Source organism: Choloepus didactylus, chromosome 13 (genome assembly GCF_015220235.1).
Source record: "Choloepus didactylus isolate mChoDid1 chromosome 13, mChoDid1.pri, whole genome shotgun sequence".
Taxonomy (NCBI): domain Eukaryota; kingdom Metazoa; phylum Chordata; class Mammalia; order Pilosa; family Megalonychidae; genus Choloepus; species Choloepus didactylus.
In genome coordinates, this window is record NC_051319.1 from 47,163,696 (window position 1) to 47,182,732 (window position 19,037).

The 19,037-nt window shown below is 35.3% G+C and overlaps 1 protein-coding gene across 2 annotated transcripts in view; it reads right to left on the reverse strand.

The window, feature by feature from the left end:
• FBXL17 (F-box and leucine rich repeat protein 17) overlaps positions 1 to 19,037 on the reverse strand; it is a 564,196-nt gene that overhangs the window by 140,788 nt on the left and 404,371 nt on the right. Inside the window, exon 8 of one of the 2 annotated variants that reach the window (XM_037801527.1) lies at positions 18,080 to 18,933. The exons of the other annotated variant lie outside the window; for it this stretch is intronic. Within the exon in view, the coding sequence (XP_037657455.1) occupies positions 18,857 to 18,933 (77 nt within the window). The 3' untranslated portion in view covers positions 18,080 to 18,856. Of the gene's footprint in view, positions 1 to 18,079; positions 18,934 to 19,037 lie in introns of those variants that run through there. 2 annotated transcript variants of the gene reach the window in all.

Here is a 19,037-nt window from a genome sequence, read left to right on the forward strand (position 1 = left end):
GATTCCAAAAGGAGCCGAGAGGTCACTCTGGTGGGCACTCTTATGCACAATATAGACAACCCTTTTCAGGTTGTAATGAATTGGGGTAGCTGGTGGTAGATACCTGAAACTATCAAACTACAACCCAGAACCCATGAATCTTGAAGACAATTGTATAAAAATGTGGCTTATGAGGGGGGACAGTGGGATTGGGGGGGGCAGGGGGATCACACTCCCCTTTGTCTAGTTTGTGGATGGATGAGTGGAAAGGTGAGGGAAGGAAACAAACAAACAGACAAGGGTGCCCAGTGTTCTTTTTTACTTTAGTTACTCTTTTTCACTTTTAATTATTATTCTGGTTATTTTTGTGAGTGTGGTAATGAGGGTGTCGGGGATTGATTTTGGTGATGAATGTACAACTATGTAATGGTACTGTGAACAATCGAATGTACGATTTGTTTTGTATGATTGCATGGTATGTGAATATATCTCAATAAAATGAATATTAAAAAAAAAAAGGCAACTGACTCAATGGGAGAAAATATTTGGAAACCACAAATCCAATAAGGGTTTGATATCCAGAATATATAAAGAAATCCTACATCTCAACAATAAAAAGACAAACAACCCAATTAAAAAATGGGCAAAAGACATGAATAGACATTTTTCCAAAGAGGAAATACAAATGGCTTAAAAGCACATGAAAAGATGCTCAACTTCACTAGCTATTAGGGAAACACAAATCAAAACCACAATGAGATATCATTTCACACCTACTAGAATGGTCATCATTAAATCAACAGGAAACTACAAGATTTGGAGAGAACGTGGAGAAATAGGAACACTTACTCACTGCTGATGGGAATGTAAGATGGTACAGCTGCTGTGGAAGACAGCTTGGTGTTCCTCAGAAGCTAACTATAGAGCTGCCATATGATCCACCAATCCTGCTACTAGATATACCCAGAAGAACTGAAAACAGGGATGTGAACAGACATTTGCATTCTGATGTTCATAGTGGGATTATTCACAATCGCCAAAAGATTGAAAATAACCCAAGTGTCCATCAGTCAATAAACGGATAAATAAAATGTGGTATATACATACAATGGAATATTATTCACACTAAGAAGGAATGAAGTCCTGAAGCATGCAACCACATGGATGAACCTTGAGGACATTATATTGAGTGAAATAAGACAAACACAAAAGGACAAATATGGTATGATTTCACTAATATGAACTAATTACAATATGTAAACTCTGAGAGAAAAAAATCTGGAATATAAGTTACCAGGAGATAGAATGAGGCTAGAGAATGGAGAGCAGATTCTTAATGTGTGCAGAATTTTTAATTAGGTTGAATTTAAATGTTTGAAAATGGATAGAGGTGACGGTAGCACATAATAGTGAGTGTAAATTAATAGCCATGAATTATGCGTGTGATTGTGGTTGAAAGGGGAAGTTTAGAGTCATGTATGCCACTAGAAGGAAAGCTATAGGTTAAAACACGGGACTGTATAACACAGTGAACTCTGTGGTGGATGATAGCTATGATTTAACAATACTAATATAAAAAAGGTCTTTCATGAACTAGAACAAATACACATCACTCTTACAGGGAGTTAACACAGAGTGGTATATGGAAAAGACGCACCTATTGCAAACTATGGACTATAGTTAACAGTAACTTTTTAATATTCTTTCATCAACAGTAACAAATGTACCACACCAATGCTAGGCTCAATAATGGGGGGGATAAGTGGTATGGGATGTTTTGGGTTTGTTTTTTGTTTTTTTGTTTTGGAGTAATGAAAATGTTCTAAAACTGATTGTGGTGATGAATGCACAACTATGTGATGATACTGTGAGCCATTAATTGTATCCTTTGGAAGGATTGTATGGTTTATGAATATATCTTAATAAAACTGCTTTTAAAAAAAGGAATAAAGTTCCGATACCTGTTAAAACGTTGATGAACCTTGAAGACATATTGAATGAAATAAGTTAGACACAAAGTGATATATATATTGTATGATTCCATTTATATGAAATAACTAGAATATGCAAATTCATAGACAGACAATAGATTACAGATTATCAGGGGTGATGGTGAATGGAAGGGGAATCGGGAGTTACTGCTTAACGGGTGCAGAGTTTCTGTTTTGGGTGATGAAAAAGTTTTGGTAATAGAAGTTGATGAAATGAGAAATTTTATGTTGCACATATGTTACCACAATAAACACTTTTTTAAAAGGTGAAAAATAAAGACATTTAAGATAATATAAACTAAACATAGGGACCTGATCCATCTAGGTGACTTGTGATGGTGGTATTGTCATGAGATCAAGTTGTTGTTTGATTCAACAAAATACTACGTGCACACAGAGACAAAAACTAGATGTGAAAAGTAACTTTAAATGCTTCAGCCAAAAAGATTCCCTTATCTTCTAAACTTCAAACTAGAAACCCTATTACACAGTTAAACAAAATGAGTAAAGCAAATTTGACTTAATAGTTGTAAAGGCTTTCTTCCTTTTAACTTTTAACTAGTTAAATAAATATAATTTCCACTTAAAAATATTTGATCCCAGAGCAATTTCCATCAGATGACATTTCTGTCACTGTTGCCACAATTTTCAAGATATATAAACAATATACTCCAGGCCAATTAACAGCAATGTCCTAAAAGGACAGTGTTCAGAAAGTTGATAAAAATATTTATTGACTAAAAATTCAACTGTTACATAGAGACTCTTAGTTGATTATTTCCCAATTCCTATTAGTTCAGGTCACTCATTTTAGACTACTAAGTTCTTTTGCACAACTGTTTGTTCAATATTTATGAAACTGCACAGAAATGGGTTAAGAGGGAATAACAAAAAATATTTCACTAAATTCAGATTTATGAAATATTTGATTAAGGGATATCGGCTGTTAACAGAAAAAGGAATACATATGAAAAGAAGAAAAGAAATCTGAGCTGTGATGTTCAACAAAGAGTTAGTGAGTTGACCTTGGAATTGCATTGGGTAAACATGCAATTCTCCCCCATTTAGTTTTCTGCTGGCATATACACTTCTGTCTGCATATAATGTTAATGCATCATTTATTTATATCAAAATCCTGCCCTAGACAGGAGTCCTAAAAATACAATAGGATTACAGTCTTTGTTCTGGGAGGAAAAGAACTTGAGAAAGTTCTCATTCTTAAAATGTTATTTTATAAAATCAATTCTTAGATACTCAGTGGTCTACTCATTGAGTTATGGAATGCCTGTAATTATGTTCAAATATTCCTCTTCCTTCCTTTTCCTCATTTAATGGCTATTTGCTCAATAGCACATCCACAAAAAGGCTGGTTGAAGCAAATCTATCCATTTAGAAGCCTTGAAAAAAACTTTTTAAAATTCACTTTCCTATAGTAATTTTATTTTTCATTACAGTTCTTGAAATATGCTTAATAGGATTAAACCCAAGGTCAAGTAAACAGACTGTATGAAAAGAAAAATAATATCATAATATAGGAATACCAATAGCTTACAATGTATTCATACTAAATACTACCAGATAATGTTTAATATTCTATATATTAAGCAAGATTAAAGATGTAGGTGAAGTCTTTTAAAATGAACACACAGGTTTTGATTTGTTTTGACACAATATATTACATGAAAGAGTTACTTGAGATAAATGTGTCACTTCCTTGGATTTGGACAACATTTTTTATTATACAAAGGTTTTCCCTGTAATGTCATTAGAATTAGTGGAATTTGACTTTTGAATTGAAATGAGCAGGATGAATTTACTGTTTTCTTTAATAAGACATGAAAAATTCTAAAATCAAAAGGAAAAAGGATGCACAAATCTGAATCAATCCGGGTATAAATTTGATAGTTTGTTTTAGATTAAGTGGTGCTGGAAACTTTTATTACAGTGACAACTGGAGTTTTTGAAATAACAATTTTACAAATAATATCAAAGATTCCATTCCTAAAGTTCATGAAGAGCCCTGCTCTTAACTTGAATTCTCAGATATTCCTAGCTAAGTTTGATTTTTCATAAAAGAAATTTATATATAATTGACTTAATTATATGCAACATATAGTTTTAGGGGGAAAATGTTTATAATATTCTACCATGAAGATAATTATACCAATATTAGACATGCTGTAAAGGGCTGCACAATGTCAAAATCAATATAAATATGAGTTTACTCCAAACTTTTGTTTTACAGTACATTTAACAAAGATGAACAGGAAATACAACAAAAGGTTAGAATGACTGTTTGTATGTTTGAACGATGGTGGGTTTTTCCCCCTATATTTCTGTATCTTTCAAATATTGAACCACAAATAGATATTACCTTTATAAACAGATAAGAAAGTGTTAATATAAAAAAGTTTAAAAATCAAATACACTTCTGAAGAGAATGGAAGATTTCTGCTAACATTCTCCAAAGGATCATAAATCTCCAGATAATATGTATGGTACATGCTGACTTCTCTCAGGGTGGATGTACAGCCTCTTGGAAGAATCATGACTTTATTTTAAAAGTCCATCTTATCTCCAGTGGTTACAAGAAGCATAAAGAACATTTTCAGTATTAAGAAAGCAGAAGAATCTAGGCTTCTGTATCTGCAATTTTTCTTCTCTTTGCTGGATTCCCTCAAACAAAGAAGTACTGAAGTTGATATAAGAATGTAAGAAATATAGAGGGAGAAAGATATTTGATTCGTTCATGCTTACTTGAAGCTAATACGTACTAGCCAGTCAACAAAGAGTTGTGCAAATGTGTTAATTGTATGCAGTAGTACATACTGGGCAAAATTGAAGATGAAAAGATCCCATCTCTTCCCTCTCAGGCCTTATGAGGTATAAAATCATGGACTAGGTGGTGGCGATACTGGTGACAGAGACAGGCTTAGGGAGGGCAGGAGGAATCTGCCCATGATTTCTCATGATTGTCAAGTTTGCATTATCAGTTTATCTGTTTGTGCCCATTCAGACAATAACGAAGACACAGCCATGTGGGATAAGATGTGAGCAGCAAAAGAAATACACTTCATTTAAATAATGCTTTAATGACATTCTTCTCTTGCTCTTTGGGACATTTCATGTTATGGCAACAAACTGGAGGAAACAAGGATAAGACAATATAAGAAATTATAGAATAGACTTCAGTATAAATAAATGTCTAAACTGAGGTCTCAAGCTATATCATCTACAGATAAAAACACAGTTGATGCTAGACTCCTGGGTAGAAGTTATACATATTAGAACACACTGGGAGAATGAGAAACATTTTAAATCCCCCTCCACTCCTTTCCTCCTTTCCTAGCATATATGTCATTGGGTTAGTTTGGAAATTGACTTGAGAAGAGGACTGGAAATTTTAAAGGTGTTTGCTATTTGAATATCAAATTAAAATCAATAAATGTTTAATCCCCACCCAACTTACTGGACAAAGAACATCTAGTTGGGTGTAGGCAGGTAGGGGCTAAGTATTATTCATGTATGGCACTAAATTATTCATTAGAAATAATTCTTTCTGAGCAGATTTACTACAAAGAATTATAATATACTGTTAAGTAAAAATGGATTTACTAAACTGTACGCAGCCCAGATTTGTTTAAAAAATGAGAGGCAAAAAATCCCAAACTTCTTTTAAAAATAAGAGACAATTGTTGTCATCTCTGGGTTATTATTTATTTTATCTGAGCTATTTTCTTTGTAATTTTCTGTATTTCCAAATGAGAAGGAATAAAAACACCTAAATTTAATGAGAGCCCTATTATAATGCTAGTTGTTCTACATATAGTACTGCTAACTTTTCAACATTCCTGCAGGATGGGTAATATTATCACTTTTTTATAGAAAATAAAAGATAAATAACTTGCTTAAGTTCACACATAGATAATTAAGTAGAAGAGGCAAAATTTTTTTTTTTTTTTTTTAAGAAATTATACAATTAACAGGGATGAACTGCTTAGTATGTTACTGCAGTTGTCATTTAGGTACCTTGGATGCAACTTGGACATTTTTCACAGCCACTATCTGGAATCTATGGAGGTTCCACTGGTAGGCTCCAGGGCAACACGATCAATAAATTCTGCATGAATGTACATAAGTACCTTTCTCTGGGCAGGAGGGTTATAGCTTTCATCAGATAATGATTAAATAAAGTGCTTGTTCAAGGGAGAAACATAGCACATATTTGTTCTTTGAATAAATTTAAATAATATCCCTTGTACGGTTGGAGTAATTAAAGACAGCAAGGTGATTAAAGGAGGGGCTGGGGGTTGGGAGATGAAAGGCAGGAAGCAGCTGCAGCGCTGTCTTGGGGCAGATGTGGGTTGGGAAAGAGCTCCTGGGAATATACTTGAGAGAGGAGTATTAGTGGAAGGCCACAAATCTCAAACTTCTGAGCAATCAGAATTGCCTGAAGGGTTTTTTAGAATATTGATTGCTGGGCCTCAACCCAGCGTTGATTCAGTTGCACTTCTAACAAGTTTCCAGGTTAGGCTGATGCTGCTGGATAGGGAACCACACCTTGAAAACCACTGTTAATAAGGGTTAAGGCACAGACTCTGGAGCCCAAGGAGGTTTATTTAAATTCTGGATCTACTACTTACTAGGTGCCATAACTATAAATAACTTAACCTCTTTCTACCTAAGGTTCCTAATCTGTAAAATGGGATTATTATACCTTGTGAAGGTTAAATGGGATAACACATGCAAAGTGTTTGTTTCAGTGCTGGCCACATATTAAGGGCTTAATGAAATTTATATATAAAATATGCATATGTCTCCTTGGATTAAGTAGAATGATATAATTCTGAAACAATTCCCACAAGATAAGATAATATGTTAAATCAAAGCAGGTTGTGTATAACATAATTTTAACTGTTTTTCAGATAAATAAACTCTTTTCAAATTATTGAGTAAAGTCAGTCACATCACTGCTATTTCCTTAAATTGTCAGCATTTCAAACACGGCAGGACCATCAATGCTAAAGGAATCCATGGTAACCACACAAAGTAAATATCCACCTACCCATTAGTGCCAGCAATTATTTGGCATTTGTTATATCAGTTAAACTGTGTAATGGTGTGTGAGAAATCAGTTTCTGCTTCCTTGACCCTTTGGAAAGCTGGTTTTCTAACCCAGCATCCCTTGCTGAGACTCCAGAGTCTGACAGCTGTGACTTCAGGCACTGATTCTCTCACAAGCCCCCTCTGGAAATGAGGCAGCAAACATTGTGGTCTCTTCTAAAAGAGTAAGAATCTATCATAGGGGCTAGATTATTGATAACGACCATTTCTATTTTGGAACTAACAGCTAACTAGGACTCTTACTGTTCATTTTCACAAGTATCCATCATGAACCCTGAGCTTTTCTTCAGAGAACATTAATTTTAGATGCGTGTGATGCACTTTAACAACCTAAAAGAATTATTTTCATGTCTTTTACATTTTTAGAAATATATCCTGTTCATTCATATCTAAGACGTACAAAGAGAAGGAAAATGGACTAAACAAATAAAAGAGATAATCTTAACAAGCACAGCCAGTTTTAAATGTAAATGCATTTTGCATGTCCCATCAAATCCTGAACCTTAATTCTAAAGATATTATTTATCTAAAACTACATGCACATTTTACCTAATAAATAATGTTCTCTAACTCAACAGATATTTACTATGTCTGTTTAGTACAATTAAATTCTGGGAGGGAATCAATAATGAATAGGTGCTTTATCATCACTGGAGAACTTATAATTTATAGAGGAGATAAGACATGATCAGGAGGAGAGGAGGAAGGCCGTTTGGGACATGAGGAGGCTCACCGAGACTGTGGATGAAATGTTTACAGGAAAGTAAGAAGCCAAGCTTGGTTTGAGTAGGGGGTTCAGGCTGGAGAGCAGTAGGAAATAAGGCTAAATAAAAGGAGGCCAGGAGGTGAAAATGAATCCTATAGACCCCATCCTGTTCATAGCTGAAGGCCCCATTAGCCAGAATCCTGATACCATTCTAATGTTTTAAAAAGTTTACTGCATCTACACTTCTGTGTGAGTCATGGACATATCTAGGAAGATGCTTACAAAGAGTGACCATAGCCGAGGGTCAGTGCTCTTTTCTGTCTTTGCAGGAATAGGGATTTTACTGGGGAGTAACACTTGGGTACGGAACAGAGCCCAAAGAGTAGAGAAGGGAAACTCCTCAGTCAGGGCGGGGAAGGGTGGAGGAAGGAGGACTAACTGCTCTGTCCCACCAGTGCTCCGTCCCACTGCCACTCCACTTCAAGCTCCTGCTGGTCTAAATGAACACCTGCTACTCTGGACAAAAGAAAGTATGTTCTCTTTACAGAAGGGTCTGTTGGCAGTGGCTGCTTCTGTTTGAAAGCATAGCAAAACATGAAACAAGGCAGGGGAACATTATACTAGAAAAATATTCTCCTTGATACTCTTGCCGGCATGTGCAGGGGAGAAAAAAATCCAATGAATAAACACTGGAAGTAAAAACAAACATTTATTCTGGAGCCACGCCCAGATAAATTTTTACGCCTCCATATTGTTTTCCCTTCTCTTACCCCTTTCCTTCATTACAGCTGAAAACACAATGCCTCAATGGATAAAACTGTTTGAATATCACTATATTAAAGAAAAGTGTACAAAGAGATTTGAACTAAGGCTGATTATGAAAAACGTTACAGATGATTGCTTGTTCACTGGGTAACACTTCTAGTGTAATTTTAGAGTAACAGAATGGGGGCCTAATTATAATTATAACGTAATGAGGAGAGTTTCATGTAATATTCTTTAGGTTAAAAAATGGACAAAGATGAACCTCAACACAAAGGTAAAATGCTTTGAATATACAGTACTTTCAACTTAAAGTCAGGGAGATTCTCATCAACTGGCACGCAGAAAATACATAAATGAGTTTCCTTCAAACTAAAAAGCTTAGAAGGATATTTGTACTAAAAAGGGCACATCAGGGCATACTTTACAGGATTATGGTATCAGGCCATCAAAATTGACCTTATCTACACAATGGACTTTTATATTAGGGTGTCAAAGAAATGTAAAACAAATCCTTCAAATTTAAAAAAAAATCCTTTGACATTCAGTAACACAACTATGAAGTGAGTACTCAGCTTTATAATCCTTTCACTCAATGCTTTAATGAATATAATACATGGCAATAAACTTGCTATGAAAACAACACTGGTATTTCAAAACTTTCCTCTGCTGAGATTCAGAGGAAAAAAAGCCTCCATTTGTTAAAGGTGCTGCCTTGCTACCCTTCACTTATGCAGGTTTTAGGTTAATTAATAGTACACACAGACAAGGGTTCCATAAACCACTTTACTGAGCATATATCCTGATTATAATGTCTTGTTAAGAAATGGAGTGCAATCTGTCTTTGTGTCATATTTAATAGATTTCTAGTAAATAGCCCACAAGTGCTCCTTCTAACAGGTGATGATTTATATTAATGCCCTGCTGTACTTTCATAATTAAGGGTCTGGCAGCATTTCCATTATAATCAAGACTCAAGGAAGGGAACAAAAGAAGTGGTTGTCATGTGTTCTCCATGTCACTTTGGGACTTGGGGGAACACATCTGAAGCCAGTCTCGGACGAAAGAATCTGGGAAGTTGGCTAAGTTTATTACTAGCAATCTCCATTTTTATCATCCCCTTTCTTTTCCTGGCTTCTAGCCTCTTCTATCAGCCCCTGTTTTTCCCCTTCCTTACTCTTTCATGTAAGTACTATTTTCTTTCATCTGGAGCCAACCTGATGACTTTTCTTTTACGTAGTTTCTTTATCCCAACTTAGTTGTTGCCCTGCTGTTTCCTCTGGATGAAACCTGGCTGCCCTGTATCTGAGCTACTAGGAGTCAGCATCCTTCGCCTTTTGAATAACAATGAGTTAACTTCATAAACAAAACCAATGCTACGATGGCAAAGGGAGAGGGGAATATGGCTGATGGAGAACCTCTCTTCACAAAACAAATGTGAATTTACCAGAAAATTCGGAGGACAAAACCGTAATCTGTAGAGTGCAGCCCAAAGGAACAGTTCTAACAGTAAGAGTGGCAGAACAACTAAGTCAGGAGAGGACAGAGTCCATCCAGGTAGGACTGGAAATTTGTACCTTGCAGTGTTCCACAAGTCATTTTGGGTGGATGCATCACACGCAACCTGCATTAACACGCATCAGGGTTGAACAGGGGCTAGAGGGCAGCAGGAGTAACAGAAGTAGGGGGGGAACAGAGGGAAGAGCAGGACACAGTGAGAAAGGAGGTGGGAGAGGTGCTCTGGATTGGTTTAACCTGCTCTGATGAGATCCAAAAGAGAAGAAATGGAGTAGCCAACTCTGCTCCTCAAACATAAGTGATTTACAAAAGTCTTTACCATTTCCATCACAGGCAGCCTGTGTGGCCTAGTGAGCAAGCACAGCCGTAAAGATTTGGCAGGTGATGTTTTTGATTCTCGCCTCTTCCCCTTATGAGCTGGATGCACCAAATTTGACAAATTACCTGAGGACAATAATATTAACTTGCCAGAGCTATTAGGGGAGGCTTACATATTTAAAACACTTTCTTTCAAAGAACAACAGTGCCAATTCCATCTCCCTATTATAAATTTTCAAACTATTAAATTTTATAAATTTGTAACATGTTATTCTCAATTCTTGTTTTTGTAAAGTTCCGACATAGTATCATACTATTAACAACTGAGCATATATTGTTGGGATGACCATATTAATGAAGGTTTAGTCCCTAATGCTGATGAGGTCCCCAGAACTACTCTGGAACTGGTTTTAGGATATATAAAGTAAGCCATACAATTTCAGTACCCAGATGCCCTTGAGTCCCTGGTACCCACTTGCTTTAACATATATTGTACATTCTTCTAATGACATTTCCCTTTACCTGCTCAAGTTTGAGCAAGTCTTTGTTTCTTGCACCAAAATAGCCTAAAAAGGTTGAATTCAAGTCAAATAAAAATTAAATAGGCTACCATAGCATCTAAATTACTACTGATCTTGCACTGGAATTACATGACCATAGGAGGAAAATAACTGATGTACTTTTAAGGTAGATTAGAGATATTTAAATACTGAGAGATACTATTCAGAAAACTATTATTCATTTTAGCACACAATAAAGACATTATGCATAGAGTCCTCATATATGCATGTTTTGGCAAAATGAAGAAAGTATTTTTGTTGCTGGAATTGCACATACTTTTCTAGAGTAAAAATTACATACTAACCTTTTGTAGAAAATCAGAATTAATTAGAAGGGGTATACAATAACCTATTATGTCATTGTGCCATTAGTTTGACCAATTCCTTTTCATGGAAGTTTGAAAATGTCAAGTTCATTTTTAAACCCATGGCTAGTTTCATCTACTTTAAACCAGAAGTGACAAAATAGGAATTGACTGGGGGGAAAAATTCTGCAATCCACTGTTCTTAATATTTGATAATCCATGTGAAGCAGTTTACCACAAACTGCTGTGACAGAACAAAGATGACAGATAAACTCCTGTGACCAAATTAATTGGAAATAGATGCCTCAGTCTTGTGATTCTATTTCAGTTTTTGAAAGAAGTATATGCACCTTCAGAGCATGCCATGTCCCATATCTAAGGATGATTAGTCCTTGTGCTGCTGGCATCGGGCTGATATGGCATGTTGCCAAGTGTCTCAAGAGAAAGCTAAAAGTTCAGTGGAGGTGGTGCAGACTGTGCAGCTATTCCAGGATTACCTCAGAGAACACTCTAGCTTTTCTGTTGAAAGTTTGTCAGAATTTGAGATCTATTCTCTTTATGCCTGTGATGTGTTTTCGGACTTCCCTAAAAGAATCTACTTAAATTGGCCTCTTGTTTTCTTTTTTTCTGCCTTACTGCTGAGAAACATGATATAAAGTAACTTAAAGTATTTTATCTGGGCAGCTATACACACAAACCTCTTTCTACCTTTATTATGATTTATACATCTCAGAATGATTCTAGTATTAAACAATGACAGCGAATACAGAAGGGAGTTCAGTGTTTTTTGTTTGTCTGAAAACAAAAACACTATGCAAAAGGTGATGGTTAAACATCTATAAATTTACAGATAGCAAAAAAACTGCAGAATATTAAACGCAGCCAAAGATGCTGTTAATTAAATGATTGAATATCATATAAATTGCTAATTTAAAACAGATCATAATCTGTCATGGATTTGCAAAATAATCCAGTGTGTGGGGAGAGAGGGGAGAGGGAGGGAATATAGATGAAACAAAATTAGCTGTCTATTGGTAACTGTTGAAGGTGGGTAAAGTGTACATGGGGTTTCATTACAGTCCTTTGTAGAGATTTTTATTAACGCTTGAAAATTTCCATGATAAAGACATTTAAAAAATATAAAACCTAGCTACTTTAGAAGTTTTAATAACATCTGTGATTAAAATGAATTTACTTTTCCGATTAAAAATGCAATCTATTGAATCATCAGTATCGAATCTATCTTGCACAGTACCTGTGATAAATTCAAAAGGGATAACATGTATCTGTAGCTGGAGAAAATATTTCAAGGTCAAAAACAGATATGTATTTTTTTTAAACTGACTAATCTACTTCTTGTCTTGTCAAACAAACCACAACAAAGATAATATAAAGAAACCTGAAACACTTATTCTGAGAGGCTTTTTTGTTGACATGTTTGACTTCTTTTCATGATGTTGTCAATGCCCTCAAATTAACTCTTTTATAGGGATAAGAAAAATTATAAAAATAAACACAAAGAAAAAGGCAATTTAATAAAATGTTACAACAACATAACACAGACCTAACACAAATTTAGGTATATTTATCATTTTATTTGCAATGATGAAAAAAGTTCTAAGAAGTATTTCCATTTGTAAAGTCTTGTAAGTGGTAAAGTCTTTACAATCCCATGTTTCATATCTTGGTCATCTCTTGAAAGTAACAGGGATACATATTGAAATCAAGTAAACCATTTAATACAGACCTGAAGAACATCATTTAAAATGTTAGGTTGAAGAGTTAATTAAAAAAAAAAAAAAAACAATGAAAAAAAATATGCAGAGCCCCCTTGAGGAGCTGGTGGAGAATGCAGGGGTATTGGCCTGCCCCACCACGATGGTTGCTAATGTGCTCACAAACATAGGGGACTGGGGGTTTGATGGGTTGAGCCCTCTACCACAGGACTTGCCCTTGGGAAGACGGTTGCTGCAAAGGAGAGGCTAGGCCTCCCTGTAATTGTGCTTAAGAGCCTCCTCCCGAATACCTCTTTGTTGCTCAGATGGGGCCCTCTCTCTCTAACTAAGCCAACTTGAAAGGTGAAATCACTGCCTTCCCCCCTATTTGGGATCAGACACTCAGGGGAGCGAATTTCTCTAGCAACGTGGACTATGACTCCTGGGGAGGAATGTAGACCCGGCATCATGGGATGGAGAACATCTTCTTGACCAAAAGGGGGATATGAAAGGAAATGAAATAAGCTACAGTGGCAGAGAGATTCCAAAAGGAGCTGAGAGGTCACTCTGGTGGGCACTCTTACACACAATATAGACAACCCTTTTTAGGTTCTAGTGAATTGAAGTAGCTAGCAGTAAATACCTGAAACTATCAAACTACAACCCAGAACCCATGAATCTTGAAGACGATTGTATAAAAATGTAGCTTATGAGGGGTGACAATGGGATTGGGAAAGCCATATGGACCACACTCCCCTTTGTCTAGTTTATGGATGGATAAGTAGAAAAATGGGGGCAGGAAAACAAACAAACAAACAAACAAGCAAATGCACCCAGTGTTGTTTTTTACTTTAATTGCTCTTTTTCACTTTAATTATTATTGTTATTTTTGTATGTGTGGTAATGAAGGTGCCAGGGATTGATTTTGGTGATGAATGCACAACTATGTAATGGTATTGTGAATAAACGAATGTATGCTTTGTTTTGTATGACTGCATGGTATGTGAATATATCTCAACAAAATGAATTAAAAAAAAAGTAAAAAAAAAAGTAAGGCTGAAGTTGACTATTCTTTTAAATTGTATTTTACTGGAATTATTTTGACATTAACTTGATAGTTATCCATATTTTTGAAAGTAAAGCATGTTATAAAACATTGTAACTTTCTCATTGCTAGAGTGATATATTTAAAAATGTGCAGCCCTATTTAGAATTCTGAAAATTAATCCCAAGAATTCCAAGAATCAAATTTGAGGGTGGAGATAACTAACAAAAAATATAATTTTAATCATTAGGATCAATTGTGGGAAAACAATGTTGATATGGCAAAGCAATATTTTTTCCTAAATTTAATTTTCTAAAAGTCTATGCAAATTTATTGACATCCTAATCGAAAATTACCAATAAATGCTGACCAAAAAAGTCACATAAATGAAACTTTTACACGTTTGAGTCACAGAATTTAAAAAAGAATGGCTGAAAATGACCTAGCTCCTTTGAGAAGAGACAAATAGGAAAACAGAGATTTAAAATGTAACACAGCTTAAACACTTCAGTTATTTTGCCTGTGCAGTACTTGGTTATTAAAAAAAAAGTGACATTAAGAAAAAATATATTTTCTAATCATATTCAAAAACCCAAACCACATACATGGTATGGATTTTCATCTACTCACTTCAAGTATTGTACTATTGCTTAATTTTTTTACCAACACTAATCTTTATCTTTAAAAAACAAAAAAAGAGAGAAAGAAACAAATGAACACTAAACTAAAACTACATTTCAAAATTTACCATGCTCAGAGAGGTATGTGAAATGTTTTCCTCAAGTGCTAAAACTCATCCTGAAAAAATATTTTTATTTTAATATAATAACAATCATTTGCAGAAAGAAACCTACCTTGAAGTCAGGTGCTTTGTATGAGGACTCTCAAGTACTCCTTCCCAAATTCTTGTGTTTTTTTTTTTTTTTATTTTTATGTTTTCAGGCAAGGAGAAAGGCTCAAGTAAATTAACTTACTCAAGGCATACATCTAGTGAAATACTAGCAGTGGTTTAGTCTGATCCGTGCTCATGCTCTTTGCATATTAAGTTCCAGAAAATAACCAATTTTTAACCAATGTCTACAATAAAGATATTCAAAGCCAAGAAATTTAGCACAATTTAGCAAGTTGAATAGATACTGTGCTACCATGGCTGGGTATGAGAAAATTGTAATACAGTGTGAGTGTCCTTAGGACTGAATAAGAAGCTATGGTCAGCAATGAATAAATATATACCTATTCTAATTATTAAAGGCAATATTTTGATAGTGTTTAATTCATCACAGGATGTATTAGGTAAAATTAGTTATGTAAGATTGAATGGATGCTGATAGCTAAGAACATTATTTTCTAAAGTAATTGGATCCTTTTGTCTAAATACTGGTTAAAAGAGAATACTGCTGGATCGTTTTATTTTTATACACGTTTGTTGGAAAACAAACCAAAAAATGTAACAATTATAATTGTAATCACCAGTACAAATAGGAATAGCATTAGGTTTTCTTCAGTTCACAGGGCCAATTTTAATGTATTTTTTTATTTTAATTTTTGTTACAAAGAAAAATTATTAAGAAAAATAAGATCAAATGACAAAATTCAAAATTCCTTTTCATTATATATCCTGTGTGTAACACAGCTACAGCATCCTGAGTTCTGTGATTAGTCTGAAACCAAGTAATTCTATATCCAAGAGTCTAGCAAGGTATCACCTTTCAATTCATTACCACTTTTTTCTACAGCTGAAATACATTAATCTGGCACCTTTCTGGTCAAACACTTTTCCTCCACTTTAGCAACTTAAAAAAAAATTTTCAATCATTTTCTCTTGAAGATATCATACAGGGTGCTAACACTTTCATAAGCACAATCAACACCTTTAGAGGCCTGAAAAATTGATACGAGTTGAATATACAGGCTGCTACAAATAGTCCTTTTTCTAAGTAGTTTCGTTTTAGGAGTGGTACTCTTGGAGAGGACCAAAGAAATTAGTCTATAAATGCATTTAAATTAAATATCACTTACCATATTAGAATGAGACATACACCCAAATATCAGGTACTATTGATAATTGATAAATTTTTGATGTTTAGTTTTTAAATGTGAAAATCTTGTTTAAATGTATCAAAAGAACAAAATGATTCATCTAGATATGGTACTACATTTGAATTTTTGCTCCATTAATAAAAGGTAAAAATGAAAATCAGCATGACAATCTGATCTTTTATTTAGCTTAATGTAGTAACTATCTGCCCTGGAATTTAACCCCAAGTCTAAATTTTCCTTATACAGCAATGACATTTGGCAAAGAACTTTATACAAAGAAGACAACACTTGATTATACTTGATAATCAAGAGGATAATCCCAAATGGCTATTTAACTTCATATTTGCCCATGGAGGTGTTTTCATCAAGACATCTAAGTAAGAGTGGGTGTGTTTTATGTATTAGGAGTTTGTACTATGTTCAGAAAAACAATAAAGCCATACAGTGACTACCTGAATTAAGAGGAATATGAAATTGGCTAATTTCTCTGCCCGGTTCTTCATTTTGGAACTCCTGAATCTCTACACCACACCACTACGCTTCATGAAAAAGCTTAAATGCTCCCTCTCGCTCATCCCCATAACCACTCTTCATTTTTCTCCATGGAGCAGAAGTGTGAATCTGAAACTATATTCCAAGAGATAAGAATTTTTCTGATTCTGTGGGTATCCTCCCTTTTCCTTCAGGTTAGGCAGAGAGAACTGAAACTATTGCACTGGGACAAAAGGTCTGGGGTGGAGCAGATGGGTGGGGCTTTTTGTTTCAAATGGGTTTACTAATTCAAAGATCGACTTGGAGAGGCAGAAACCCACTTGGCCCTTCAGACAAGACAAAAGGAGTGCTCCATGTATTTTCTTTTTGAATTATCTGCTTTAGGTTTGGGTTAAAAAATGTCATCATTTATTCATTAAATTAATTAGTGAGTGATTATGGTTAAAGGTGCAAGATTTGAATTCCGACTCCATACCTAAATTTGAATTTCAACTCCATCATTTTATAACTGCCTAACTTTGGGTAAGTTATTTAATTTCTATGTGCCTGTTTCCTCACCTGCAAAATGGGAATAGTAATAACAACACTCCCTAGTAGGAGAATTGAGTTAATAAATGTGAAAGCCTTAAAAGTGGCCTGGAACATGGCAAGTGCTCAATAAAAGTTATTATTATTGACAATTATTTAACTTAAGAAATATTAATAATATTAGTCTTGCTTGACAAGCAGCTAAGGAAGATGTAATATAATCTTGAAAGAAAAGATCTTTGCCCCCAGGGAACCTGTCCCATGGTATCTTTTGCATGCATCTTCTTAGAGATCTGAAGGATTGGTCCGAGACAGGATTCCTAATTTTATCCTTATAACAAACTTCATGTCTCAGAATGAGGCCAAGTACCAAATATGAGGCTCACTGGCTAAAATCTAATTTTATTTGAAGAGGTCCTATTTTATACCTCAAGCTTGACTTATTAACAAAGTACTTTGAAAAACTGATAATAGTAATAGGCATGTGAAAGTAAGATTTCCTGAAGATGAATTAAAATGCACATGACAATGGGTAATTTAAAGTGAACAACACAAAGGGTGCCAGCCTTTCTTCTCTGCTCCTCTTTATCCTTGTTTGAGCCTGAGGTCTTGCTTTCTAAAAGCCCCCTGGTTTCTCTAAAATGACTGCACAGCTAACAGTGCTGACAGTGTGAACGGGTGTAGCAGGTAAATGGTGCTTCTGAAAGTGGAGACAAGAGCATAAAAGGCTGAGTTTGAGGACCAAAGATAAGGTTTCTTGGCTTCCAGTCCTGGAGGCCATGGGAAGCAAATGCCATAGAAGCACATAGAAGGTATTTTAAAATGTCCATATTGTTTTGATCTAAAAGAGGACAGTGTTCTCGAGAGAATGATACCTAAATGTAACTAATCATAAAACTCATCAGAGGAACACTACCAACAACAAAAAACTACAGAGCTCTGAATTACTCCCTTCCCCACTTCCAATCCCTGCCAAGATTCAGATTTAGCAAGTTTTAGATAGGTATGATAATCTGTACTCCACCCCCCACCACCACCACCAACACACAACCACCAAAAACTACCCAGAAGGTTTGAAGGTAGTGCCAGGGTTGAATGTAAGGTCTCAATCTGATCTTTACAACCCTCACTCACTTCCCAACTTCCACAGAAACTCGGGTGGGACCTGGCACTGGTATTTTATAAAGTGTCTCCAGGTGATTGTAATGTGCAGTCAGAATTGAGTACCATGGGGCCCTAGACCAAAGCTTTCCTGATGAGTGGCTTATTACAAAACTGGATGGAGTTTCTATGCTTCAAAACAAAGACCACATGTCATTGTCATTACCAGTAGGATGTTATGAGTTCTTACCTTGCGTAGCACTGGGTGAAAATACAAACATAACTTGGGGTATAGACCCTAATGATTGATGAAGCCAAATCACAGGTAAGATTAAAATATGATTTGTGCTAAATTGTGAAGTGACAGATGTGTTATGTAACCTTCATCCACTTAGTGAGCAAAAGGGTTGTGGACAAACAAAAGCATAACCAAATAGGACTAAGGAGATCTAAATGACATAACAGTAAATACCTCAGCTTTGATCCTCACAAGTTCATGGAAGGTGCAGAAACCCAGGCGGAAAGCCAGGTGAAGGCCCTGTTGGTACTATGAAATTCTGGGAACCGTGGGAGAGGTGGGGAAATAGAGGGGCCTCCCAACTCCAGCATAGGTTAGAAGATCCTTCTTTTGTCCTTCTATGAGAACATCTAGAAAATGCTTCGTTAATTTTTTCATTTCTCATTATTTTTGTAAATCCCTGATGTCAGAGCACGCCTCATCTCAGCAGGGCAACCGATATTGAGAGAAACTGAAAAAGAGGGCAACAAAGAAGGAGAAGTGAGTAACAGCAGTTTGTTTATGCAAAGAACCCAGCTAGAGAAATAAATGTAGAGAGGTTCTGAGCTAACACTT